Source organism: Stegastes partitus, unplaced genomic scaffold (genome assembly GCF_000690725.1).
Source record: "Stegastes partitus isolate 25-593 unplaced genomic scaffold, Stegastes_partitus-1.0.2 Scaffold136, whole genome shotgun sequence".
Taxonomy (NCBI): domain Eukaryota; kingdom Metazoa; phylum Chordata; class Actinopteri; family Pomacentridae; genus Stegastes; species Stegastes partitus.
In genome coordinates, this window is record NW_007577867.1 from 553,864 (window position 1) to 581,362 (window position 27,499).

Here is a 27,499-nt window from a genome sequence, read left to right on the forward strand (position 1 = left end):
GTGGCTGCCAGCCGAATCACTGCTTATTGCCTTAAACTCCAACTCCTCTTTCTCTTCCTCTCTCTTCTTTCTTCGCTCGTTCTCCCCGTCTCCCTCTCTCTCTCTCTTTTGCTTTTCCTTTTTTTTTTTTTTTTCGTCCTCCCTTCTCCATTTCCAGCTGTTTTTGGAGCACGCAGCGAGAACGAGGGAAGTTCTCCACCAATTGTTTCGGTCCTGAGAGGAGCTCGGCGGTCGGACCCCTCCCTCCTTCTGTCTCTCTCCCCTCTCTCTCCCGTTACTCCCTTCCTCTCTTACCCTCTCTCTCTCTCTCTCTCTCTCTCTCTCTCTCTCTCCTCCCCTTGTTGTGACAGAGCACACCTGCTTGATCTTGGCTGCACGCGCTCCGAGTCCAATTACCCCATAGGCCCTCGCAGCCACTTCACAGTCTCATCCCCCCCATTCGACTGGATTTTGGGAGTCAAGTTAATCTCAACCACTTCTACTCTCTTCGCCGAGCTTCTGCTGAGAACAGGTAGGTTGATCCTTTAACTCCGGGAGAGGAGAAAAGTGTGGGTATTGTTGGGGGGGTTTAGAGTAAGGAGGTAGGTTTTTAAAGTTTTAAAGAGATAGAGAATACCCTTGAGAGAATTGCTGCTGGATTCGTTTAATGCTTTTTCTGCAAAAGTGGGGGGGAAAAAAACTCTTACTCATGATCAAAAAGTCACATTATTTGCTGATGATATTGTTTTTTCTAAAGGTGGAATTAATTCACTGTTACATGTGCATGATATGCTTGTCTTTTTCATACATTATATTACTTCTACCTCCCTCCACTGCTCTTACGTGTGAGAGTGTGTGTGTGTGTGTGTGTGTATATATTCCAGATATGTTGCCAGGTCTTGTTCCCACAGCACTCTTGGCTTTGTGATGAGAGAGCCTTAATCATTCCCAGTCCAATCTGCATACAGCTCAGTGAAAAGAGCAGCGGCTAGGGAAGGGGGTGTGGTAGCGCAGTTGATGCTGGTACCTCACCCCTCTGCCAAAAATGTATTCTTTCAGCCCATCGGTAATTTCCAAAGTATCCGAAGCTCAGGCCCATGTGATGTTCTCAGCAGTTTAACAATTTCAGCTTGCAGTTTTTTGTTTTTTTTCTTTAATTTGTCAGTTTCTGTGGCAACTGACCAAGTGAAGTGTTTGGACACTTGTTTGTTGACTGTTTGGATGTAACCCATATGTTGGTGCATTCTTCAAGAGCTGTCAGTGCGTTCGTTTTGCAACGACAAGTGATTCAGATTTGTAAAGCTTAAGCAAAGATGATGATTCGAGTGAGGGTGGAGAGGGAGAGAACTTTTTCTCGTGAAGTTAGCTGCTTCTTCTTTTTGTCATCATTTGCTAACGTCAGTGGAAAAGTTTATGATTTGATGCATTCATTTTTTCCATTTCTCTCTTTGTTTAGCTTTCTTTCATTCTTTTTCTCCCTCTCTCTCTCTCTCCTTGTGGCGTTTTGGGCAGTCTACAAGCAAATTAGGGGAAAAAAAGAAGAAAAAAAGAAAACAAGTTTGAAACAACAATGAGGATTTCTTTGTGTTGATTCAGCCCATTACTGCTTCTCAAGGCATTGATTGGAAATGTTGTTTCTGGTGCCTCTCACACTTTCCATTTCAGCAGCTCATTCGAGAGTGCAACCAGACCACTTTAACCCCAATCTCTTATCTGTCTTCTCAGCAGCCCTGTTTCTTTTCAAAATGTGCCTCCTCTGCCTACCGTGGCATTTGCTGCTGTGTTTTCACAGAAGCAGAACAGCACCCAAATTGCTAGGGGCAACTTAAAGTGAGAGGCTTTGAAGAGGAGATGAAAAAAAAGGCTGTACCTGGCAACAAACAGTGCCATTAATCCCGTAATGGTACAGCTTCCTCTATCAAAGAGAGGTCTGAAGACTTCCCGGCAAGCCACCACACAACTCTCAGCTAACTCATTACATCCTTTTTGCCAGCAGGGAAAAAACCTAATAAGGCTCAGCTGCACTGAATGCCACTGAATGGAGTGGAGTGAAACAGAACAAGGGGAAAAACTGAGACAAACAAAATAGAATGAAAAATGGCACTTAGAATAGAAGAGAGGCTAAAAAGAGGTATACAGACTGGACTAAAATACCCTCAGAGCGATAAGTGTGCTTCACCAGTTCATACTTTCGATCTGAGCTGAGCAGATGTTGAACATTTGAACCAGGAGTGAGTGAACGGAAGGTTGGAGGAGATGAGGCCCAGATTTGCACTCAGGGGCTGCATTTTTTCCATCTGGACTTCAACTCTTTGGGTCAAAAGGAGCAAAAGAACAATGGAATTGAATGGACATCAGCCATGAAGTCCTTCGCCCTCCCCCCCCACCACCCCGACTTCTCTCGCTGGAATAGCAGAAAAGTTCCACATGTCAGTCTTTCAGGCCAAAGTTTTAAGGGGTCAGACAGAGAGAGAAAATACCATAAGCTATGAGAGACAGGCTGGGGAAGGAGGGAAAAGAGCTCAGAATGGGAGGAGGAGATGGAAAGAGAAGAAAGGGAGAGAAGGTTGGACAGTTCGTCCACGTCTGTACGGCGCAGACTGTTGATAATGGGACTGAGGTTGATGGCAGGCCGACAGCTTCTTCTCATGGAACAGCTGAAATGTGGTTTAACCGCTCACTGGCGTTCTCAAACTGTGACTCCAAACAACAGGCATGCTTTAAAGACCCTAAAATGATCTTTCAGTTATAGTTACGAGTCTGACAGTTTTTATTTTTGCTGTATAAAGAAATTATATTGATTGTAGTGGTCATAAGGAGCATCTTGGGGATTCTCAGAGCCAAAAGCATCCCATTGGAAGACCAGATGGATTTGGCCTGACGTGTTTTCAGATGCATTCCCAAAATCCCCCGATGTGTTTGAGAAATTTGTTTAAATGATGACCTCTGACTACTCAGACAACTGCCAAATTAAGAGTTTATAAAACCCAGTCTTTTTTTTTTTTTGTACTGCAGCATTGTTATTAATCACGCTTATGTGTTTGTGCAACCACGTGGGAGGGGAGCGCACATACATTTGCTGATGGGTTTAAAAAGGGCCACACGTGTTTTAAATGTCCTGTGGCCTTGTAAATACCTTCCAGTGATTCATTGCCGACAGACGCACTGCAGAGGCAGATGCAGGCCTGTGGAGAGTTACCGAGGAGGGGGGAGGTAGCAGACGGAGGGTAGCGGGTGGTGGTTAGTTTCTAAGTTATATTAGTTGGATCATCATTGCTAAGATAACGGCATCACGGTGCCTAATGCTCAAGTTTGTTTCCTTCACGCTGCAGGTCAACACGATAATCCTCCGACTGGTACCTCATTGGTTTTCTGAGCTCGAAAGTTTCAATGAAAGGTGGCAGCAAAGAGGAGAAAGTGACAAAGCAAAGAAGGGAAAATTACTTTACTCCCTAATGCAAGCTCTGCTTCCTGTCTGGGAATCATTAGTAATGCTAGGGCCAGGCTTGGAGGGGGGAAAAGTGGAGGGGGAAGAGGGAGGAGAGAGATGAGAGAAAAGAGGGAGACAGGAGGACTGACAAGGATGCCGCCGCCACAGGAAATGTCAACCTCCGCCTCTTTTTTCTCGGTCGGACATGGGGATGATGAATCGCAGGTTTCAGAGACATGAGGAAAGAAGACAGAGATGGTTAGCGCGCCATTTGTCCTCTTCTGGGATACGGTAGATTGTAAATCTCTAGAAAATATGGACGAAAGTTTTTTACAGCTGCCTCAGCTTTAGTCATTTTGAAACATCCTTTCTATAGCTACTCTGCTTTCTGAGGCAGTAATTCAACAGGCACTTCTAACTGTTTGGAAGTAATTAAACCATCATTCGTCTCAGTGCATTGAATTCTATGGATCATCCATAACATCTTTGGCCAAATCTATTTCAAAAAGTCACCATAAAACTAAAAGTTCACGAGATGCATGGTGAAACACTGACTAGCTGATTCCCCTTCAGCACTGTGATGATCATCTCTTTACACCCATGATGTCATCTTTTGTTGCGTGTCTTGTGTGTGAGATTCGGCACTTGTTGAGAGGTTTTCACAATGAGAGTCTTTGGTTCAAAGTCCATTAATAGGAAACCGATTGTCTACCAGTTTTTACCAATTAGTGTCAGTCCATTTCTTGTGAATAAAGCCTGTCCTATTTTCATTTTGTAAGCTGGCATGCGGCCGCACCAACACCATACACCATGTTCCTCCAATAAAGCAACACTGCCCTGAAACAGGAAGCAAAGAACTTTGGGAAGAATGGTTTGATACACTTGCTTTTCTTAAATATGTTAGCATAGATGCTTGACTTGACCTTCTTCAGTCAATAAATAGTGCCCCCAATGGCCAGATATCAACAACAATTATACAAAACATATTAAGGAAATAATTACAAAGTCAAGTCAGGCAACAACCACTGCAAAAAAACGCATTGCTTCGACTGGTAGAAAATAGCATTAAAAGTCAGCTCGTGTTTTCCAAACCGCAGGGCACAAAACTGGAACCTTTTGGTAACATCAAGGTTTGATTTCCTGCTGGGTGTGATCACCAGGACTCCTTGATGAAAGTCAGAAATGATAAAGTGCTTTCATCTCACAACAGAAAGTCGTGTCTTCTTTGAGGGGATTAGAAACTGCGATACCGGTGAGACGCGGAGTTTGCATCGTCTAGTCATGTTCCAGCTTGCTGCTTTGACAGCACCCTCTGGGTTGTTTGAGGAGCCGGCATGTTCGGTGGATTCTTCAGGGGTGTATGTGTGTGTGTGTGTGAGGAGAAAAAGGAGGGACGTGTCTTTGGAGCAGACCATCCTGCAGGGCCTGTGGACACATCGAAGCAGACTGGTAGTGAAAGATGAACAGCAGGTCGTCTCATGTATTGTGTCCACGGGTTCGTCCCAGCTGGGAAAGCCACAAAAGGTTGTGGATTTTTAATGTTTTTCATTGTACGTTTCGAATTTTAGAATAACTTTCATGCTTGCAGAATGACCTCATGAGCCTATACTCAATATTACATCACTATTCTCTTGATATAAGGCCATAAATTTCCACAACGTCCAACCCTCTCGACCCAAAAAGCCCTAACTCAATAAATAACACCACTTAAAGTTCATTCTGCAGCTGCGGTTACAAATTGTTAGTTAAAGTCCCAAACAATAATCCCTGAAAGTCTCTTATAGTCCTTTTTCCTGGTTTTATTTCAAATTGTTTCATCCTCACCATCAACAACTCCTGAGCCTGATCATGACTCACAAAGTAGCAGTAACTCTTGTCTTTGCAGTAATGCTGCAGCCATTAAATGCTTACAGAGCTTAGTTTGAGATCGCTCTCTCCTTCTCCTTCTTCTCCTTCTTCTTCTTTCCTGTCTGTTCATAAAGATTTCGACAGCTTTTAATGGAAGCCAAAGGTTGACAGATTGATGGCAAGACACATGAAAGGGTGTCTGAAATCCTGCACCTACGAACATCCTCATGTATATCTGTTTATGTGCTTGCGGCCACAGGTCAAAGCGAGGAGATAAGGTTCAGTAATCAGCGCTGCTATTTTGTGTTTGCATTAGTTTTACTTTAAACAGAGCTGGTAGACCGGCTCTGTAGATAATTCAGTGTTAGAGCCTGCAAGATGTGCCAGATGTGAGGAGTTCAGTACCACAGTATCATACAACAAGACAAGCCCAACCAATCTGGCATCTGAGCTGGATAAAACAGGCACTGTTTGACCCAGGAGTGCTTGACATCCGTAAATCCAAAAAGACGACAGAACTCTGTTGCCAAGTCTGCAGACAAGGTTTTGGTTGGATTGAACTTTCAGCTTCGTTTAGATATGAGAGCCCAACACGGCCAAGATTAGTCATCCTGTCGGAGACAGGAACAACATGTCCTCTGGATCTGCCGTATGTTCAGACCGGAGCTTTGTGTTTCAACACCTCCCACTACAGTGCATACTTCATGCTTCCAAGTACATGGAAAACTGCATCTAGACATTAAACACAGTATGACACAATTCCAGGCTCTGTGTGCCAACTTACGGAATCAGCATTTTGAGTGTTTTTCGGGCTTTTTAACGCTTCAGAGCAACAGAAAAGGAACCATTAAGGGGAAGAGACACCCCGTCCGACGCAATTACCCTCTGAATGGAAGCGATTTCAAGCTCGGTCATACTGTATGCAAGCGATGTAACCACTGGACTGGAGCTGTACAGTGTGTCAAAGCGGTGGCTGTTTTGTGGACAAAGACTATAATTACTGCTCGTGTTGAGAGTCGGCCTGAGCCGTGATCTTCATGACCTGGCGCAACCCTGGTCTGAATTTACACTATGTCAGCACAACTCCCTCTCTCACTTTCTCTCTCATCTTCACAGACACAGAAAACCTGTAAAAGATTTTAACTAGTGCATTTTCACTCACATATATAGCCTGTAAACACATCCAGCTACACAAACAACATTGCATTGATGCACATAAAAGCAGGAACTTGCACCCTGGAATCACAAAATACACAAAGATACAGCACATGAGCATCATACGTATCCTCACAGACCATATAAACCAGCCTCAATTCCCTTTTAGTCCCGGCCAACTGATGGTTTTGGGTAAGTTTCATCATCCTGGTCATGATGTTCGGGTCAAGGTCCGCTGCAGACCAGCTGCACCCAAATCAGTTGTTAGCAGCTGTGGCTCAAATCCGCCCTTCAATTATTGTGGCACCATGAGGGAAGCAGCAACTTTTGGCTTTACACATGACAAGCAGATTGCTGGGTCTTTGAGACACTGCATGCATGCATGTGTATGTGTGTGTGCAAAGGAGAGAGCGAGTGTGTCGCTGTGTAAAAGGTCAGGAAGTTTGTATGAATGTCCTCAGTGTGTTTGAGTTTCACAGAGTGTGTGTATGTGTCAACCGGGTTGTGGTTGTGTTTAGAAATAGACAACTGCGAGGAAGTAGGATTCTCCCAGTGACTCCGCTTGCACAGTAGATACATGCCTCTTTGTTTTTTTCCCTGCTGATAAAGTGCTTGGCAAAGCGAGCGATCACTGTGATTCATTACATGCGAATAGAGGAGAACATAGTGCAGCGGTATACAGTTGCAGCCATGAAATTTCCTGCGATGCTTCCCCTGTGAGTCGCTGTAAAAGCTAATGCAGATGTTACTTATGCAGCAGCCAATGCAGTCTCTCTCTCTGGAGTAAAAAAGCACATTTCATAAGCACATTGTATTATTATATAAACATTCAAAAATATTCAACAACAAACAATACCAGTGAATTGCATAATACACTGAGTCCCAACTAGGAGTGCAGTTTGTAGAGTGTATGAGGACATGTTGTAAAGTAGATCAACTGATCTGAGGAACAGAAGGGACAAATATATTTTAAAGTCAGTTGTAATATCTGTCACTGATGTGATTGAGAGTAAAAAAAACTACCAGTTACTATGCAAAGATGCTAGCTAAAAAGAATAGTGGTGAGTGTGGCGTAGGTAAAGAATACTTAAAGTGAAAAAAGGAAAATGTATGAGCAACTGAAATAGATACCTAAACATACTAGATAAATGTCTGAAATATGGTAAATAGCAAAATGTAAAGAAAAAGTTTAAATACTTTGCTACAAGTAAAAGATAAATGTCTGAAACACTTAGCTTCTGCCACCTTAAGTGGCAACAGCACTTATACAAAGAAAACTTGACCAAACCAACCTAAACACTGACACTGTAACAATATATATTTTTTTATTCATGATAATGTAAAGGAAAACCTTCCATTAGCAAATTATCTTAAAGTTTAAATGACACATGAAGAGTTAATTTGCAAAAACAGATAACTCCATCTTCTCAAACCTTCAGAAAACCCACTTTTCCATCATCTACCTGAGACAATATCAATCACACTTAAGTTATCTCTATTTCTGTCATGTCATTTCTATTGAGTTAAATCCACTCACCTTCAATTTGAATGATATTATCTCAAGCAAACAACAACAACAAAAAAGTTCTCTGAAAATCTACCAAAATTGAGTTATCTGTTTTTGTAAATGAACTCTTCACATTTGGAATGTGGCGATTGCTGTTTGGGTGAATCTGATTTAAAAAGATCCAGGTCCAGCAGCAAATCATGGCAAACTGGTGTATTTTTGTCAGTCAGACAGTGTGCAAGAGTCATTTGGAAGCTTTCAGAAGTCTCTCACACACCTGTCTCGTAAAACAGATGTGCAAAGAGTTCCTTTGTTTCAAATTTAGGGTATATCTCGTAAAAATTCTGTGAACTACTGTTCTAGTAGATGCTGCACATCCAGAAGTAACGTTCTCATACCAAAGTATCACCACTTTCACTGAGTCTGTTTTTGTTTTCTCTTTATTTCTTAGAAATCTAAATACCTTCATGTTGTTCCTTCAGGCAAAGTAATGTTATGTCATTTTCTCATTTGGCTTCACACCAACCCCCTGCTCTCCCACTTTTCACCTTCTGCCTAAAACAGCACTTCAATAGCTTGTTTGACTACCTTCACTAAATTGTCACACTGGGGTGTTTAACCTTCTACTACCTGACCTCCACCCCTCACCTTTGCCCTTTGCCTCTCTGGACTTCAGTCAGTGTCTCTCACACTTAAAAATCTACTTTCTTCTTTCTGCCTTTTGAATATCACAGTGCAAGAAACAGACAGTTGAACAACACATGGTCATTTAAAAGCTAAAAGACTGTTTTCCAAGTTCATCCACTCAAACCTTTGAACTGTGTCCTCTCAGGCTCCCCACTAGCAGCACCATGAGGTCGGCCTGTCTCTCTCTGCTCCTGGTCACCGCCTGCTGGGCTCTGCCCTTCCGCCAGTCCGGCTTCCTAGAATTCATGATGGATGATGATCCGGGTTCAGGTTTGCCTGACGTAACCAAGGAGTTCGCTATTCCTGCCATGCCTGAAGGACCCAAGTGCCCCTTCAGGTGCCAGTGCCACCTTCGTGTGATCCAGTGCTCTGACCTCGGTAAGCCTCCCAGTTCAAATGCTTGTGTACGAAATCTAAAACTCTACACTGTGGTCGAATAATAACCAAAAGAAAGTTCTGTTCTCTGACCTAAAACTTTAAGGATCTTAAGTTGCACTATACAAACTATCTTCATGACAAAAGACGAAAATGGTCCCACACATTATCTAAACATTCTTTCTCTTCTTTTAATCTCATTGATACCCATAATTAACAGTTGCACGTGTTGCAATGCAGCATTGATGAGTCATGTAAATACTGGAAACAAAGGGCGCAAAAGAAAAAAATGTGGCTTGAATTGAATTTTAATTTAATTTAATCACTTCTATTGTTGAGAGCATACAAAGGAACAGGTGTCCTCTGTCATACATAAAACCACAGTTTGTATTGAGTATTATGGTCGTAAATCACCCAAGCACTTACAGTCACACACAACATATCCCAAAAAAAAAAAAGTTTTGTAATATATTCTCATCATGTAATAGAGCTGGACCTAATTTTCTTGATTAATCACCTCGACTTGTGGAGTCTCGGATAACAGAGAAAAAATCCCATCACAGTTACCTCAGAGCCCAAAGAGATGTCCTTAAATTACTCATCGAATCCAAGCACCAGTTCAAAACATAAGCATCCTCAATGTACGGTTATATAACACTGAGAGAATAAGAGAAGAAAAATAAAGTCTGAAGATGAGTTATTAGTCCTATTTTTCAAACAAAACTCCATTACTATGATTGCACATTATTCATCTTTATTGTTTGTTTCCTTTATCACACCCAGTTCCTGAAGGTGCATCTAGGATCTAACGCCCAAAATTAATCAAAAATTAATAACAAGAGAAATGTCACAAGCCTCTTGTCCACATCCATTTTCCTCTTCTAGTCCTCCATTTGGCGCTGCAGTCTGGATTCCACATGACTGCGCTCACTTTGATGGATCAGATGCTGAGGTCAGACGGGTGGCTGCAGGAGTTTTACTGTACTTTTATTGTGCTGAGAGACAATCCTTTGTCGTTAAACGCAAGAACAAAAGTCCCCAACTCTTCCCTCCTCCACCCAAACCCACAAGGTCATTCGAAGGGTGTGTTATTGTGAAGTCCCTCCAGAGAGCAAGACACCATTAACCGCACACAGATGCTGTGAGTCTTATTTTTGCTTCCTGTAACAACTGCATTATTTGTGAGATTAAAGGTTCATCTGGATTTAGGGACATCCTGAGCAAATCCCATGTGTCATCCATAAATGTAGTTCCCCGATATAAAGCTTACTAAGGTTATTTCCCAAGGTAGGAAAGCTACAATTACTTAGTCAGCTTTTTACCTCGACACAGTCATAACAATTTATTCAATTGTCATCCTCGTTGTTTGGCGCTTTTCTGCTATGTTTGTCTAATCTGATGTATGGCATATACAAGAGTCTGAGTAGTCTCGCAAACACTGTCACAGAAAAGTCCCCGACCTCATTTATTCTTGCTTATTACATAAAAGTGCTTTGCTACGCAGTTGGGTTCGATAGTTTTTTGGCTCGGCTTTTGTTTTCGAAGGGAGGGACGTGAGCTTCAAGCGGAGGGATGAATAAGAGGGGGGGACTGATGGGGAACACTGTGAGGATAAATTAAAAAAGACAAGAGATGTTTCAGATTGAGGTTAGAAGCAGAGCATGCAGACAGACAGACAGGCAGGCAGACGGACCCAGATGAGCAGGTGGCTCAAACGTCAGAGCGACAGACGGTTGGAGAAACTGATGTTCAGTAAAAGGCCGGTTCCATTACATCATCGCTCCAGCCGAGGGCAGTTAGCAGCAGAAGTTTCCCGAAAGACGCAGCTCCGTGCCTGGATTCTCCACTCCTGCAGAGGCACTGTTGGCCCCGAGCCTCCATCTGCTCCCCAGACCGGCCGCCATGCACGCAAACACACACAGGAATAAACAGATATGTGCATTTGGACACACAGAAGCCAGGAGAGTCTGCTCAACAGTGGCTTCAGAGATGTGAATGAGTTTGACATTCAGGACAGAAAGTGTAGCTTTGCTGATTGATCGACTAGACAAGCTTTTGTTCAAGGTTACAAGGTTCAAAGTGTACCTCATGGCTCAATCTGAAGCTCGAGCTGTATCTCTTAAAAGAAGCGATTGTGCAAAACTGGGACTTCACATCCACCCACATCTCTGAGTGACCGAGCAAAAACACCCCAACTTGCTCAATCTCAATCGGGTCTTTGATGCAGCCAGATGAACTTGTCTCGCCCAGCCACAGCGCCAGACAATGAGAGGAAATTACATAAATGCTGTCATTAATGCTTGGAAATGAGTTCGGTCCAGTCCAAAGCAATCACACGCCTGATATCCCCAATCACTTTGATTTAAAACTGGGTGATTAATAGTGAGGACAAGGCTGGGAAGTCTAATTTGTGTTGCTCATTACCTGCCAAGTGGCTCTGGGGCCTGAAAAGTGAGAAGCTGACTGAAACATGACATTAAAATAAGTTACATTTGCTTGTCAGTTCACGTTATTGGCGATTTATTGTTGAAATTGCGGCTGAAACACGAGAGTTGGTTTTCATTTGTTTTAAGGGACTCGACTCGACAATTTTTCCATCCATTTACATTTTTACTGTCTGGTACAGAAGTCATTGTTGAGTTGTGTTTGTCATGACATAATTTAGATGCACTCCAATATTAAAAAATTGGTATTGAGTCATGTTTTTCAAAGTAATATTCAGCAACTAAACCCATTGGCCTTATACAGTGACACAAGAGATATACCGATACAAACAATAACAGATTCATTTGAAACTCTTGGCTAGAGAGGCTTCTGAAGGGGTATTTCAGCTATTTAGTTTGGTGTACTTGCAAGACCCATAGTTTAAAAAAAAAAAAGAATATTTAAGCAGCAAAGGCAGGGGTGGTCTGACTTTTGGGGCAGAACAATGAAAAAGAGAATGTGTGAGTGCAGGAATAGCGCTATACAGTGTGGCGCTGTAATGATGGTGGCGACCACAAACAGCTGTGATGGTTTGTGGGTCATTCACTGCTGAGCTGGAAAAGCTGACAGAAAAACAAACCTATCTGGAAGTAATGTTTGGGTGAGCCGAACAGAAGTCGTCACCGGTTTTTGAGACAAAGTCTGTCCAGACGTATGTATACGCGGCCCGGAGATGGGGAGTGTAAGCTTCTTTGTTAAACAGTTTACTCTACGCCTCTTCCTCTCAGATGTTAACCGCCCATTATGAATCTTGGTGTATTTTTCGTGTCGCCACGGATGCATCAAAGCGTATCTCCCAGCTGTCCCTGCTGACTTTAAAAAAACAGTCCACTTAAACCAAACAGTCTCTCGCTAGAAACACCATTTTTTTTCTGTGCCACAATGTCTGTGACGTGCCAAGCAAAATGATTTAGCGTGACCTCAGCGTCCAGGTATGCAGTCGCTTACTTACTCCAAAGGAAATTTGTTTTAAGGTCCATTTCCACCACATGTGCCTCGGAGCACATCAGATATTTATTTGGTCCCTTTGGAGAGTCACCACATCTTAAGAGCTGAAAGCCCTAAAAAGTCAAATTCAAAGTACTTTATTAGTACATTAAGTACTATATAAACTAGTCATGATTGAATGAACAGAAGGTGAAGTTCAGAAAACAACTCTAGACTCTATTAACTAAGGATTTAAGACTAATTAGGATGGTGTGTGATTGGTGTTATCAGATTTGATAGTCACCAGATTTTGATTAAGATGCTGCTTCACTCTGACACAAAGATAACACTATTTCCAAATAAGCCTTACCCATTTCAAAAAAGCAAGAAAAGCACAAATGCAAAACTAAAGTAAAGTTCCAAAAAATAGTCACAGCTTTGGCAGAAAAATTTAAGAGACTTAAACATAAAATTATCGAGATTTACAAGACTTAAGGTGCAGTTTAAACTCTGCAGTTTGTGAAAACTGTGAAACACTTTAACCACCCCATGGAGACGAGTGGACAACCATTTTGTATCCATTTCCTGTTGAGGTCAGAGTGTGGTTAACCTCAAAGCACCAGGACTGTAACCACCTCACCTCCAACTCCGTCATCCATCACTCCATATGCTGCTACCTCATGCATACATACAGCACATCCAGTTAATCAGTTTCTCACTGACATTGATCTTCAGGTCTGAAGGCAGTTCCTGGAGACATTCCTGATGACACCACCCTGCTGGACCTCCAGAACAACAAGATCACTGAGATCAAGGAAAACGACTTCAAGAACCTCAAAGGGCTACACGTAAGAGACGTTTCGCTTCCATCTATAGAGCCGCGTGTCCATTCTCTGTACGTTATTCCCAATGTTATGTAATGTGTGGTCTTATATAACCATTACACGAACCGCAGCCCCTTCAACATGAAACCCTGATGATGCCCATGGAGAAACATCTTGTATTAAACCAACTTTGGTTATGCTGTCAGTGCAGACGTGCAGAAAAACTGTTCCAGGAAGCCGGCTGTGAAGAATTGTCTATTCATATATGGTATATATGTGTTTGCTCACAGAGAATGTCCAGTCATTCACCAAGACTTTACATCACCCGAACGCCTCCTCCTCCATGTAGCTATCCATAATACCCTTGTCCTTTCATTATTGCCACCCAGAAACGGGGAAAAGTCCCACTCCCCCAGACGCCAGGTGCATGGAAACTATTCACCCGAAGGCCTTACAGCCTCACACCTCCGAACTCTTGTAGCTTTCTTGCTTGCAATAAATACCTCCGTCTGACGGCCGGAGCTGCTTCCACTGCAATGTAACTGGCCTCTCAAGGGGAATGGTCCACATACCTCACATTGCCTCATGTCTGCTTCCAAACAGAGTGAAACGGCAGGAGTGACATTCCTCTAAAAGTGAATTTGGGATAACTCATAGTGGACTTGAACTTGGCCTTCCATCTTGACAGCAGGGGCAACAGATTGGAGTATCTAACAGCTGCTAAAGTGTCTTGTTTTTGCAGAATCTCGTCTGGAAAGTGAAGCTCTTAAACTTTGATATGGTGCATTTCATAATGAATGATTCCAAGTGGAAGAATTTAAAAGCCGCTGAGGTGTAAAGTTTGAAATAGAGTTCAAATTCCTCAATAGAAGAATGTTAAACAGTGATGTGAACATAAACAAGAACAAGCTTGATTTGGAAAACACTACTAGTTTTGACCTCCTTACACTGATACCTTAAAATACCTCGAACTTTTCCCTAAACTGAAGTTCAGAGCAGATGGTGGACAAGCTCTATTGCACCATGCAGCCAGGGTAACATTTTAAATTGAATATTCGTATCTAATTTCTTTCATTTTCCTCTGTACAGGCTCTGATCCTTGTAAACAACAAAATCACCATCATCCACGCCAAGGCTCTCAGCCCTCTGACCAAGCTGCAGCGCCTCTACCTGTCCAAGAACTTGCTAAAGGACATGCCAGCTAACATGCCCAAGAGCCTGCAGGAGCTTCGCATCCACGAGAACGAGATCACCAAGATCAAAAAGGCCTCCTTCCAGGGCATGTCCCACATCATCGTCATGGGTAAGAAATGGAAAACACTTGGGAAAAACTGGAATATTTACTTTGGTAGCACAAACAGTTTGAAGTGCAACAAGAGTTCATGATGTAATATTTCAAGTGATCGATGAGGTTGCCCATCTTGGGAACACTGGTCCTTTTTTGGAGGATGCAACCTGCTGCTGGAGAAGCTTTAGATTTGTTTTTATAAGTTTGGTTAAGGAAAAGATACGTGATGAAACTGCAGAGTTCAGTGCTGAAGTTACAGGAGTACATATACACGTATATACACATGCACTAGGGCTGAATGATTTCAGGAAAATAAGTTTCAATTTTAGATTAGAAGTTCAGTTCAATATGCACTAGATTTAAAACCATATGAGATGCCATCAAAAGCTTGAATGCCAAACTAATGCATTAGTTATTTTATTATTGAAATAGTCAATATCCACACTTCATATCTTGCAAATTGCATTCTTTCAAACTGCAAGTTAAGTTTGTAAATGATTCACTTTTTAGTAGCAGTATACTCCACATATGTACTTCAGCAGTGTTCAAAAGCAGCTGACTTTACTGTAAAGTGTATCGTTCAAATAGGAACTCTAATAGGAATCATCAGTTGGGCTGATTTTAATTAAAAAGCAACAAACTTGCTTGTTAACTAGTCTGTAGTTCCCAGTGTGTGTGGGATGTTGTTCTACAGACTGTGACTGTTCTTTTTTTTACTATTTCCAAAAAACCAACTGTTCTGTTGCATCACTTAGTTCTCCGTTAGACGACTCATCTCCACCTCATAAAATTTCCTGTTCAGCAAAATCAAAGCATCATTCTGTCACTGATCAACTAAAGCTCCAAGTGTGGAATCAATCACTTAAAATGCAACGATATGAGAGTTATTATCCCGCCGTGACGAAGGGGAAATCTGGTGTGGAGAAACACTACTTTGCAAGCACAAGTTCTTTTCTTGCCAAAGACTTTACTCATAAGTCAGCTCTTTGTTCCCGTAACACACCAGGAGAGGAATTAACTTCATAGATGTGATCCATTACTGCTGTTCTCCCTTTTTCTCTGTTTATGTGGCCTCATTTGTTTCTTCATTCCTTTCTTTCAGAGCTCGGGTCCAACCCTCTGAAGGGCGCGGGAGTTGAGGCAAATGCTTTCGCTGACCTGAAAAGGGTCTCATACATTCGCATTGCAGACACTAATATCACGGAGGTTCCCAAAGGTACAGCTCTCATGTCTACTTCCACAAATAATTCCTAATAGAGGATTTGGCTTAATCTAAGTCGTATCCAGTCAAGCTCAGCCAAAAACAACCATCTTCTGTCAAAAGAATGCGTGATTTATTGTCGGTCTACAGTGAAACAATGGACTCAATGTGAAACAGAAAAAAAACTCACTGTGCTGCATAGTAATTCAAAACTACCCGACCTCTAAATGGGAATATGTCTGAAGTATTTAGCAAAATGATACATATAATAAGAAGCCTTTAGATCTGATTGACTTAGAAATAGCTACTTTTGATAGCGGAGCTACAATTTAGGTTTGCAAAAGATGTAAAAGTGGTTTCATAATGTCATATAGGCAAGAGGTAATTGTGTGATTGTATTTAATTGGTAATCCTTCTCCTGTGTGCTGGCAGGTCTGCCCAGCTCTCTGTCTGAGCTTCACCTGGATGGAAACAAGATCACCAAGTTGACACCTGAGAGCGTCAAAGGCCTGAAGAACCTGGCCAAGTAATAAGCATTATGATTCTCTTTTTTTAAACTTTAATCCATGTTGCGATTTATTTTTTACTTTGTCTCCCCCATCTGGCAGTGAGAGTAATTACACGAACATTGCCAACGCGTGTTTATGACATCACTTTAATTTTTTTAAACTGTGGTATACCGCAGGGAGGTTTATTTGGTGCTGACAGGCTTAATCAGCATTGTGCGAACTGGTTTGGCAACAGCTGGAATGTAAGGGACGTTCATTTATATTATATATAAAAGTCCTGTTCTTTAGCGTTTAAGCGATTTTAAAGTAGCTACTGAAGCCGAAAGCAGCTAAACTTCTCTTCAGTCATGTCTCCTGGTTGGATGTTTAGATCTTTTATTTACATTTCAATAACAAATTAAATGCTTGTCTTTGACATACAAACACATAACTCAAGTAGAGACAATTTTTTAAATTTCACTTTAAGTTTTTAGCTTTTCAGGTGGGGTAGTGTTTTTGTTTTCTTGTTTTCATTATTTTTTGTTTGATTAGTTTTACTTTAAATGCTTTACTAAAAATCCTGTACATGAAAAAAGTAAAAAAAATCTGACAGCAAGGGTGCAGTAAATATTATATATATGTGTGTGTGTGTGTGTGTGTATTGTTTTTACTATTTTTATTTTATAACTATTTTTTTTTTCATTTTTCATGTCTCTTTACTAAATAATATTTGTAAGTTGGTAAAACAGGAAAAATCAGTAAAAAAATAAAAATAAAAATCAGTTCTTAATATACATATTTTCCTTTCAAATACCAGCAAATACCTAAAACAAAATATATATGTATATATATATAATGAAATTTTAGGAAACACATTTATAATTATAAAGTGCTTTTTTTAAAACAAAAGAAGAAAAATTATCTACAGCATAGAGCTGATATTGCTGTTTAAGCAATTTTTTTGTATAGAAACAAATAAGACCCTAAACAATAGTCTTTGGATGCTCAAAACAGCCCGTTTAAAACATTTGAATACTAAGTGTTTATAAGATCATTGCTCAGATGGAGCCAAAGATAGAATGCCAACCAGAACAAAGAGGGCGTTGATGCAGCCGGAGTAATGGTGATGAGGATATGATGGTGTTTACTTTCCATTCACACATAATTAAGTAACTGAGTGGGAAGGTGACAGGTGTGGGAACTTGCTTTTTTATGACGTTTTTATCAGCTGACAATGATTTTACGATTTTGGCAGCAGGAGGCATGCGTTGATGTCACTGGCTTTGTTTTGTAACTCCTGCAATGTGCTCCGTGTTCCTCTACACGTGTCTCATCTCACGGCTGGTTTTCCTTCTCAGGCTCGGTCTGAGCTACAATGCCATCAGCGCTGTGGAAAACGGCACACTGGCCAACGTGCCCCACCTGCGAGAGCTGCACCTCGACAACAACGTCCTGACCAGCGTTCCTCCCGGCCTGCCAGACCACAAGTACATCCAGGTACGTGTCGGTTCCATCACACTTACAGAGCTGCTTGTGTATCACGGTGGTATTGATCCAGGTTAGAACGCACAACAGGATCACAGGAAGACTGTTATAGCAGCCATTTAGTTCCAGCAAATAAACTCTCATGGCCAGTATAGTTATGGTACTCATTTTCTCATGGTGCGATCACACACAGCTCATTTTCTCTGATCGAAGCCATACTGTAGAAGTTTACTTGTTGCATTTTTGCATTAGTCTTGTTTAGGTTCATGCTGCCTGATTACAAGTCGTCCAAGACTTCCATAACAAAAGTCACATGGATTCATTTAGTTTGTTTACTGAGCAGAATGTTGGTAGCCTATCATAGTCCAGTAGATGCAGGTTTTTGGCATTGGGGGGGCGGGGTGTAAACCTACCTGATTCCAGACCATTAACTTTAGTTTGGCTTCTCAAGAGGGACTAACTGCTGCATCAATCTGATCTCCATAAAGCCTTTGTTTTTGAGGTAATTTTCTGTAGCTCCTAATAAACCACAACAATTTGCACCTATAATCCATCATTTTGCTGTCAGTTCGTGAACACCCAAGTTTGAACGGGGCTGCTCTCAGTCACCACAAGAAACCAAATTACAGGAAGAGACCCAGAAAAGCAGAGTTTGGAGAAGCAGCTCTCAACAAGCTGTTACGGACAATTTGCGCTAAACTGGATGCATCAGAATACACACAGTTTGAATATGAAAGTGGGAACATCTGAATAGAACAACCAACACTTTAACCCAGGGAACCCCAAAACCCACCGACGGGTTTGTTTTAAAAGCATCTTGAAAAAAATAGAATAAATAAATAGACAAAAGGACACCATTTATCAGAGTCACAAACATTCCAAAAAGAAAGAACCATCTGATTTCTAGCTTTTCAGTGGTTCTTAATCAAATCACATGTAGCAAGGGGTTCTTTGAGAAAAAAAATAACCATATCTAAGCTTATAATGGTGATATTTGACCAAAACCTTGTTCTACCAGATTCTGCAAACCAAAAAAAGACAAATATTACTCAAATGTTAAACCAATACTGACTGAGTTGTGGTTAATAGTCAGCATAAGAAAAATTCAGGGTTTCATTTTGGCTAGACTCGGCTGAACTGCAGGCTGTGTTTGCACAAAGTAGATAGATTGCAAGTAGCGAAACAAATTAAAAATGTTAATTCCGTGCATAAAAATCAAATACAATTTTCATTTTTTCTTTTAAAATGACTTACAGCATTATAACTGAACTTTACAGTGCAAAAGAGATGTTTGAGTTCTCTCTGCTTCTAGCCATGGTTGTGCTTTTGAGTTTATATTGCAGAGAAAAATGAGGCCACAGTGAATGAAAGTGTGACGGTAGCAAAAGAAAAAAAACACCCAGAAATTGCTTGTGGTTCAGAGGATTACTATGTGGGATGTTTCATATGAAAACTAGAAAAATTAAAATAAAAAAAACTAAGACTTCAAATTTAAAATCTGTTGTATTCAAAGGTCAAACCTCCTCTCACTAAAAGCAGGTGCTCTGAAGGGTTTTTATTTCACTTGTTTTGTACAGACACCGATTTAATGAGGTGTTTTATGATCTTTCTATATTTTTATACTTCTCTTCTTTTTGTTCCTTGCCTGCCCTCATTTGTGTATCCCATTGTATATGGTGACTGTAGTTCATTATGACCTTTCTCCATGTATAGTCTGATGTTTTTTGGATCTGGTGGCTTTGTTGTCTGTAATTAGCATTATATTGTCTGTCCCGAGCGAGTTCGTGGCACTTTCTTCTTTTTGTTCTTATTTCTAGGAGCTTTCTCATCCTCCTCAGTTCTCCGTGACGAAGGCTGCTCTGCTCAAAACACAGAGTTAGCCGCACGATTGCTTATGTTGTGTTCGTCTGCTATTGTTTTTCCTACACGTCTAAAAGCTCCGGCAGCATCAGCTCCGTGCAGGAAGCCTTTTTCCTCATTATTTTTAGTTAAACAACCTGGAGAGATAAATCTGTTTGACATGCTTGAGCTAGCTATTACTCATTTTGAGACATGTTATTATCATCTCTATCTGCTTTATTTTGCAGAAGCTAAATTATTGCCATGCAGTGACCGAATGTTGTCATTATTTTAATCCGTTCTCTAGGTGGTCTACCTCCATGCCAACAAGATCGCTGCTGTGGGAACAGAGGACTTCTGCCCTCCCGGCTTCAACACTAAGAAGGCCATGTACTCTGGCATCAGCCTGTTCAGCAACCCCGTGTCTTACTGGGAAGTCCAGCCGGTCACCTTCCGCTGCGTCTTCGACCGCTCCGCCATCCAGCTCGGCAACTACAGGAAGAAGTAGAGCGTCCCGAGCGCCTCTGCGAGGAAGCGTGTGTTTGTAAATGAGCGTGTGAAAGTTTTGTAAGAGTGTGTGTTTCAACCAGCAGCCCCCACAACACTGATCCCACCCACACACACACACACCCACCCACCCATCCATCCACCAACACTGCCACCCCTACGACCGACGATTAACCCACGCACTCCTTTCACAACTCTAGTGGACATGGACCTCAAACACCACATATCATTTTCAATATTTAGCTTCACGGTTGGTGCAGCAGCTTGCAGCAAAACGCTCTATAGTGATGCTCTCACACACACACACACAGCACATCAGTCATGGGACCAGTATGCATTAACATTGCAAATATGTTCTCACATACATGCTGTAACGTATTCGCGTGCATATCATTCAAAACTGAAATTCAGAGGTGTACCCAAACCAAAAAGATCTCAAATGTCACTCAGTGGAAAGTGTTAGAAATCCCAGTTCGATCAACTTTAGCCATTGTATGAATTAAAGGAACGCTGGCCTGTAGAGCAGGCAGCAAGGGGTTAACTTGTGTTCTGCAATACCTTTAACAACTGGTATACTAGAATGTACTAGATATTGCCTGTGTACTAGGAATAGCATTCAGAGTGTAACATTACCAAGCTGCACTCTTTGAAAGAACTCCGAGTTTCTATTTGTATTGTATTCAATTCAAGTAGAGATAAAAGCTACAGTGACTTCTATCACATTGTGATTTCTCGTGCTTACTTCAGTGTTGTTTTTAAATCTGGGTGTTTTTACACTTTTTCTTCTTCACATTCCATCCCCCTTCTCCTTTCCTAGTGTGTGTTTTCCATTTAAAAAAAAAAAAAAAGCAAGGTGAAAATAGCTTCTAAAAATGTAGAATAAACCATATATGTTTTAAACAGAAGCCATTCCCAAAGATTTATATGCATGCTCTTAATTTTTTTTTTTCCTTTCAACTTGAACCTGGTGCTTTCTGGATTCTCTTGTTACTGCGTGTATGTATTTCTCTCATTGTTTACCTGCCCTTTATTTCTTTCAAGAAACATTGCAGGGTGTATGTAGACTGGCATGCCCGCAGCACCCATGTTCGTGTGAATGTTGTATGTATAGACGCTGTATATAAATGCTGTATAAAAAACCTCTCATTGCTTAAAGGCACATGCACTTACCATAGCTCAGACTTAATATATCAGCAACAAAGGTGTTCCTCTTTTTTTCCGGAGCAGGGGCTCCAGCTAAGGTGTCCTGAACAAAATAAAAATACTAATGGAAAAAGTAGCAGTTTTTGATGGTTGAAATGACCAGAATTTTGCCGATGATGTTAATGGATAAATGGGCTCCAGATCACTGGATGGTACTGCAATAACTACAGCAATGTGGGCAGCAGGTTCCTGGTGAACAAGGTCAAGAGGAGACTCAGGCACAAAATGTTCTGAGAAACAGGTGAGAAACTTTGACCAACATGTGCACAGAACAACAATTCAAATTATATAAGTGCTAATGACATATTAATGAGGGAAAACCTTGGCAAATGCATGAAATGTGCAATAAAACTCCCTTAGTTGGCTCAGTCAAACATATTCAAATGTTTCTAGTATAAAGGGACATTCATACATAAGGAGGATTTTTTTTTAATTAAAAAAAAAAATGCTCCTGAATATATATTTCATAAGACATCTGACCAGCTGATGACTGTATTTTCAATATAAAAATAGAAAAAAAAAGTCTGGCTTTAAACATATTTCAACCTCATGGGCACTTTTGAAAGTCATCGATCATTTTTCCTTTTATCACACATGTTATCTGCTTTCTTTGAACAAAGCACAGTTTCTTTTTCACCATCTGGCAACAATAAGTCACTTTACAGATGTTACTACACGCCATCGAAACTGTACTCCTGTCAAAGAGTAAATGTGGATTCGACTCTTCTTCTGCATCCAAAAAAAATTAAAGCACAGAGGACATTCATCATTCTGATGTGCTCGGCATGAGACGACAAAATTACATGAGGCTGCAAAAACTCGTCTTGCAGGAATAGGTGGGCCTTAGCTTACTTCTTTGGCTTTAATTAAAACAGCATTCCAAAATTAAATCAGTGTCAGTGTCTTGCTACAGATTCATGTTTCAGAAACTGCACTGAGAAAAATAATAAGATATATTAGCAGTGGGGTGACGTATTTGTTCCAAGTGCTGTTTTCAATTGATTTTTCTTTATTCGCTTACGTTGTGCACGATTCTGCGGGCTGGAGGCGTTCCCAGCATGCACTGGCCAAGAGTCAGGGTACAGTCTGGACAGGTTACAGGCCCATCACAAGATGCACTGTATACGTTCACAGCACATATATGCATCTATATATACAAACAGACAGACAACGTATTCAGTTTAGAGTCTCCAGTCCACCGTGTCTTTGGTTTGTGGGAGGAAACCGGAGCTCCCTGTGGAAATCACACAGGCGCATGCACACTTCACATAATAGACAATGTGAGCAATCAGCTGACCGACAACGATCGTACAACAACATCCAGGTCCCAAGGTGAGTGAAAACATGACCAGAAAAAAAATCTAACTTATGGCAGATTAATTTGATTCTAGCTGCCTCCAGTTTATATTGATGGGTTTTGTGGACTGAGGTGAGAAAGAAAAATATTTGCACAAGGACCATTTCTGGCCCGTGAGCCACCAGAGATTTACAGTCATTCAGCCATTTAAGAGATTTTAATGGGAATATTTGGGGTAAAGAAAGAAGAAATGGAGCTCCCATGAGATATGTAGTTGTTGAGACTCCTGAGTGTGAAGCAGGTTGTCAGACATCTACTGATGAGAATCTAGATTGTGTCGCGTACGCTAATCCCACATCACAGCGTCCAGGAACGAAAAACCAAAACACCGAAGTGACTTTTTTTTTTTTACACGGTCACATTTTCTTTATGAAGTTTCTCTATAATAGATTTCTCTTTGTAAACCACTGACAGCACAACTATCAGTGCATCATTTTTGTTGTTGCCATTAATACAGTTCTTTCCCATTTTTATCCAACACTGATATTAAACACACACTTAGACCAATCAAATGGTTCTTATTGGCAGCAACAAAAATGATAAATGTCAGATAATCTGGAGGAAACAGGATGAAAATGGGGATAATGCATATAAATAAAGTGTGGGTAAAACATAGAATAATGATCAAATATGCTTGGACTGACAAAATGTAATTGATTTATTGAGGTAAATGAGAGCATTTAACACAATATAACACAAATCAGATATGTTAGTAGGGAAAGCTGTCATTTTTGGGACTCCACAGTAACTGTCTCACTTTTCTTGAAATGATAAATATGAGGATTCAAATTACAAATAATACAACCAGCCTACCATAAAAAGAAGACATTATTTTTACATTTTTAGAGTTATGCCTCGCTCAGAATTCTCTCTCTCTCTGATACGAGTTGGAACTTCTATTTTCTTTAGACAAGGACAGAGTGAAAAGCATCAGTGTTTGAGCTCTGGCGCTCATCCCAGCACCTCAGAGGGAGTTCAGTTCAGCAACATGAATGTACTTCAATCTGTTGCCCCCATGTGGCGCTTATTGGTACTGCATTTTCTAGTTTCCTCTCTCTCCCTAAATCGCACACACATGCATAAGCACGGTGCAACTTGATCTTCCGAACAGACGTCTATCTTCTCGACCATAAGCACTTAGACTTATTGCTTTTGGCTCCGGTCCAGCATTTGTGTGTGTTTAGGCATGTGTGTCTGGCGGTTTCACGTTATGCACGTAAAGCCTGAGAAAGAAATAGTTTGGCTTTATGCATCTGCTTATTTCAGATCACATTTGCTCACACACTCATTTGCTCCGTGTGTGTTTTCACATGTGTCTGTAGGTGCGAGCCTCATAGCGCTTGTGCAACCAAAGTAACCTGAGCTCTTTCACCGTGTCCAAGCAGAAGAGTTGGTGAGACTCGGCTGCAAAGCAGATGTGTTAGAGATTTATGCAGATGGTCTTCTCAATCTGCAAATCCAAACTACATCAATCAAGTGTAGCTTACACATAAACACCAGGGTTTATACCTGTCTGACTACCTGCAGTGTGATACTGAAGTGCTCAATCCTCCTATCAACACCTCAGCAGCATGTTGAAACCCGTAATTACTGTGTGAGAAGTTATTTATAAAAACAATGAGCTTTAACTGGTGTAGTTTGCATTATATCCTTTAATTAAAAGAGAGGAAAAAAAGTGTTTGTTGTGATACAAGTAGATGATTTCAGCACAAAAGGCTGTTGTGTTAATGGACTGGTTTTATTCCGGGGTCACTGCTGCAGCACATGTGAGCCCATGAGACACAAGGTGAGAGAATCACTTGGCCGGCCTGCAGAGGGATGAGTCTCTCTGTTTTAAGCGCAGTACTTACCACATGACCACATGGTAGGAACAGAAGGTGGTGTCTGGGTGCTGTCTGAGATTTTATTAGAAGCTTCTGTGTGTCTGTGCCAAGACGTCCAAGAATATCCTGTTTGCTAATATGCTTGCTTGGATCTCCATCTGTGTAGCTCTGTCTGATCATGTGTGTCTTGGTTGTGAAGTATCTTTTTCTGTGCTCGTGTGCTGATATTTACGTATTCATGAGCGTGTCTGTGTGGCGCTGACGAGGAACTCGCAGCCGGGAAAGATAAATTTCACAGTGCACTTTTGCATGTGCCAGTTTTTATCTTTTAAGTTTAATTTATGATAAATTCTTCCTATTAACTAGTCGTGCAAATCACTCGCGCATGGAGGCAGATGTTATTCTCCAGTAAATCAAAAATCAAAGTTAAAATCATTCCATTGTAATGCTTTACTCTTCCCATGCAGAAAAAGTTTTATTTTGACCAATGTGACACAGTCCACACTGCATACCTTAATAAGATGCAATTCTATATAATCCTGCATGAAGATTATTTATAACATTATATATTTTTAAAAGGGTATGAAGGAGGCTGCAAGGTGGTGCAGTTGGTAGCACTGTTACCTCGCAGCAAGAAGGTTGCCGGTTCGCGACACCCTGGATCTTTCTGCGTGGAGGTTGCATGTTCTCCCCGTGCAGCGTGGGTTCTCTCTGGGTTCTCCGGCTTCCTCCCACACAGTCCAAAACATGTTGAGGTTAATTGGTGATTCTAAATTGTCCGTAGGTGTGAATGTGAGTGTGCTTGGTTGTCTGTCTCTAAGTGTAGCCCTGTGATAGACTGGTGACCTGTCCAGGGTGTCCCCTGACTTCACCCTAAGTCAGCTGGGATAGACTCCAGTCCTCCCACGACCCTAGTGAGGATTAAGCGGTGTATAGAAAATGGATTGATGGATAGATATAAAGGAGAATGTAACTAAGTTATTCAGATCTGGTGTCAGGCCTCTGCAGAAGGACTGGCTGTTAAACATCACTATTCTCTTGCATATAGATTTTCCACATTTACCGCTTGAATTCCTTTTTAAAAAATAATTTGCAACACAGGTAGAGATATGAGCTCATTTCTAACTTGTTGATTTTATCATCTAGACATTTAAATAATGTTAAAAGACTGAAATTAAAGTTGCATAACCGATGAAAAAAAGTCAGCATTTTACATAGTTGACTATACTAGATCATAAAGATTTTCAGTGCCTTTTTTAAAGTGTTTTAGGATGAGGAATAACCACTGAGTTTAGCAGTTGTAGCGCCATCTATGTTAACACTGGCTACAGCAGCATAAGTCTAAACTTTGTTAAGTTCAGCAAAGTTGTGCATGCTGTCCTTAACTCTGATAGCATCCGTTATCAGCTCAGTGGAAAAATACTACACAGTGGATGCTCATCGTCAAACCTGTAAACTAACATCGTTGTTAAAAGACGTTATCCTTAGCTTGGCATTATCACAATTAATGCAAAGAAATTACTGCAATCTCACAAATACCATGATAATGAGAGAAAAAAAGTGACAAAACCCAGTGCCAAGTTGTTTTGCAGAAGCAAATAGTTTAAATGAGCTTCATGCCTCTCTATATTGAGACCAGTTTGAAACAGCATCACTCCGGTCCCTTCAGGAGACAGCGAGAGTAAACGTTTCGCGCCTTGCCTATCCCAGACATTCATTCCGCAAAACTTACGAATTAAATGATCCTGAAGAAACGCTCTCTCATCTTGCCAGTGCTACTGTGTATGTACAGCAAAATGACACTAAACTTGATTTGATTTGATATGAAGAACATCAACAGGAACGCAGTCAAAGAAAACCAATCCTAAACGAAACAATCTTTTTGGGCAAGTAACAGATTGCTGCCTCATGTTTTCCTTCATCTGAGAATTTTATCTTGAGTTCACCTCTTGAAGAAATAAACCCATTCATTTCCTAGACTACCACCATTCTTTCACACTCATGAAACCTGCAATTACCACCTTGTGCTTGTACACTTCCTCCAACCTGTCAAGTTTCAGTTTACATCATTGTCGCTCCAGACTTGAATTGAAACAAATTCTTGAATTATGGCCAAAAACATGACAGTGACCTTCCTAGTTGAGTTAACATTTGGACCAATTTGAATATTATCATACTATATAGTATTCCCCAAAAAAAGACTTTATATGTCCCAGTACATAGTCCATTGGATGTAGTATGCCAAAAATACCCAGAAGTCCTACGACATCCAGTCCAATGTTGCAGTATGCAAGCCAACATGCTTCTCTGGCCTTTCTGACCTACAATCCTCTACACAGTTACATCATGTGTCATGTTGTCCCACGCGAGTATAAACAAGCTTAAGCCACCGAGAGCACACAGACAGATGACAGGTCATTTTGTACTACAGACTGCGACGGTCAAAGTTTAAGGCACATTATAATGACAACGTAGTATGTTGTACACATGTAGCAGTACGTGTTTTGTGAGGGCAGTTGTTGTGTGTATTTACGGTTTGAAGAAAAAGGATGCGATGCAGCAATTGTGTTCACAAAAATGGGACAGAAGGCGAGACAACACAAAAGCATAATGCCAGCGGGCTCAGCCGTCACCATAAAGATAGCTTCCAGTTAGTGTAGTTCAACTTCCCAGACTTATTTTGAACATTTAAATACACAGAAAGGAAATAAATGCAGTATTGAGGAGTATGTTATTCATATTTTACATATAAACATAGCCAGTATGTAATAATAACACAAACACAATATATATAGCTGTGAACAAATGCCAGAAAATTAATCTGTAGACTATAAACCTGCCATTGGCCATGCATTTCACACATCTGTCTACTCCCCCTCTGCTGTCTACATGCTACTGTTTGCAAAATCTTCTTGACTATGGGAAGCAACAACCTACTTAGCACGCTTCAAAGTTTTGCCAAAGATTTATGGATTATGCACGAAGGCAGTCCTGTTTGTTTTTTTCATGAATTAGCTATCTTAACGGCAGTCTTCACTCCTTGGGTGCAAATGTTCCACTAAAATAAATCCCTCTGATCCTATTTTGAGTGG

The 27,499-nt window shown here is 41.0% G+C and overlaps 1 protein-coding gene across 1 annotated transcript; it reads left to right on the forward strand.

The window, feature by feature from the left end:
- The first annotated feature begins 333 nt into the window (after positions 1–333).
- dcn (decorin) lies at positions 334–21,303 on the forward strand. The gene is made up of 8 exons (XM_008278872.1): positions 334–511; positions 8,752–8,984; positions 13,128–13,240; positions 14,306–14,519; positions 15,607–15,720; positions 16,138–16,231; positions 17,552–17,690; positions 19,825–21,303. Exons 2-8 carry the CDS (start codon positions 8,771–8,773, stop codon positions 20,023–20,025), a joined length of 1,089 nt encoding a protein of 362 aa, XP_008277094.1. The 5' UTR covers positions 334–511; positions 8,752–8,770; the 3' UTR covers positions 20,026–21,303.
- The last annotated feature ends 6,196 nt before the right edge of the window (positions 21,304–27,499 follow it).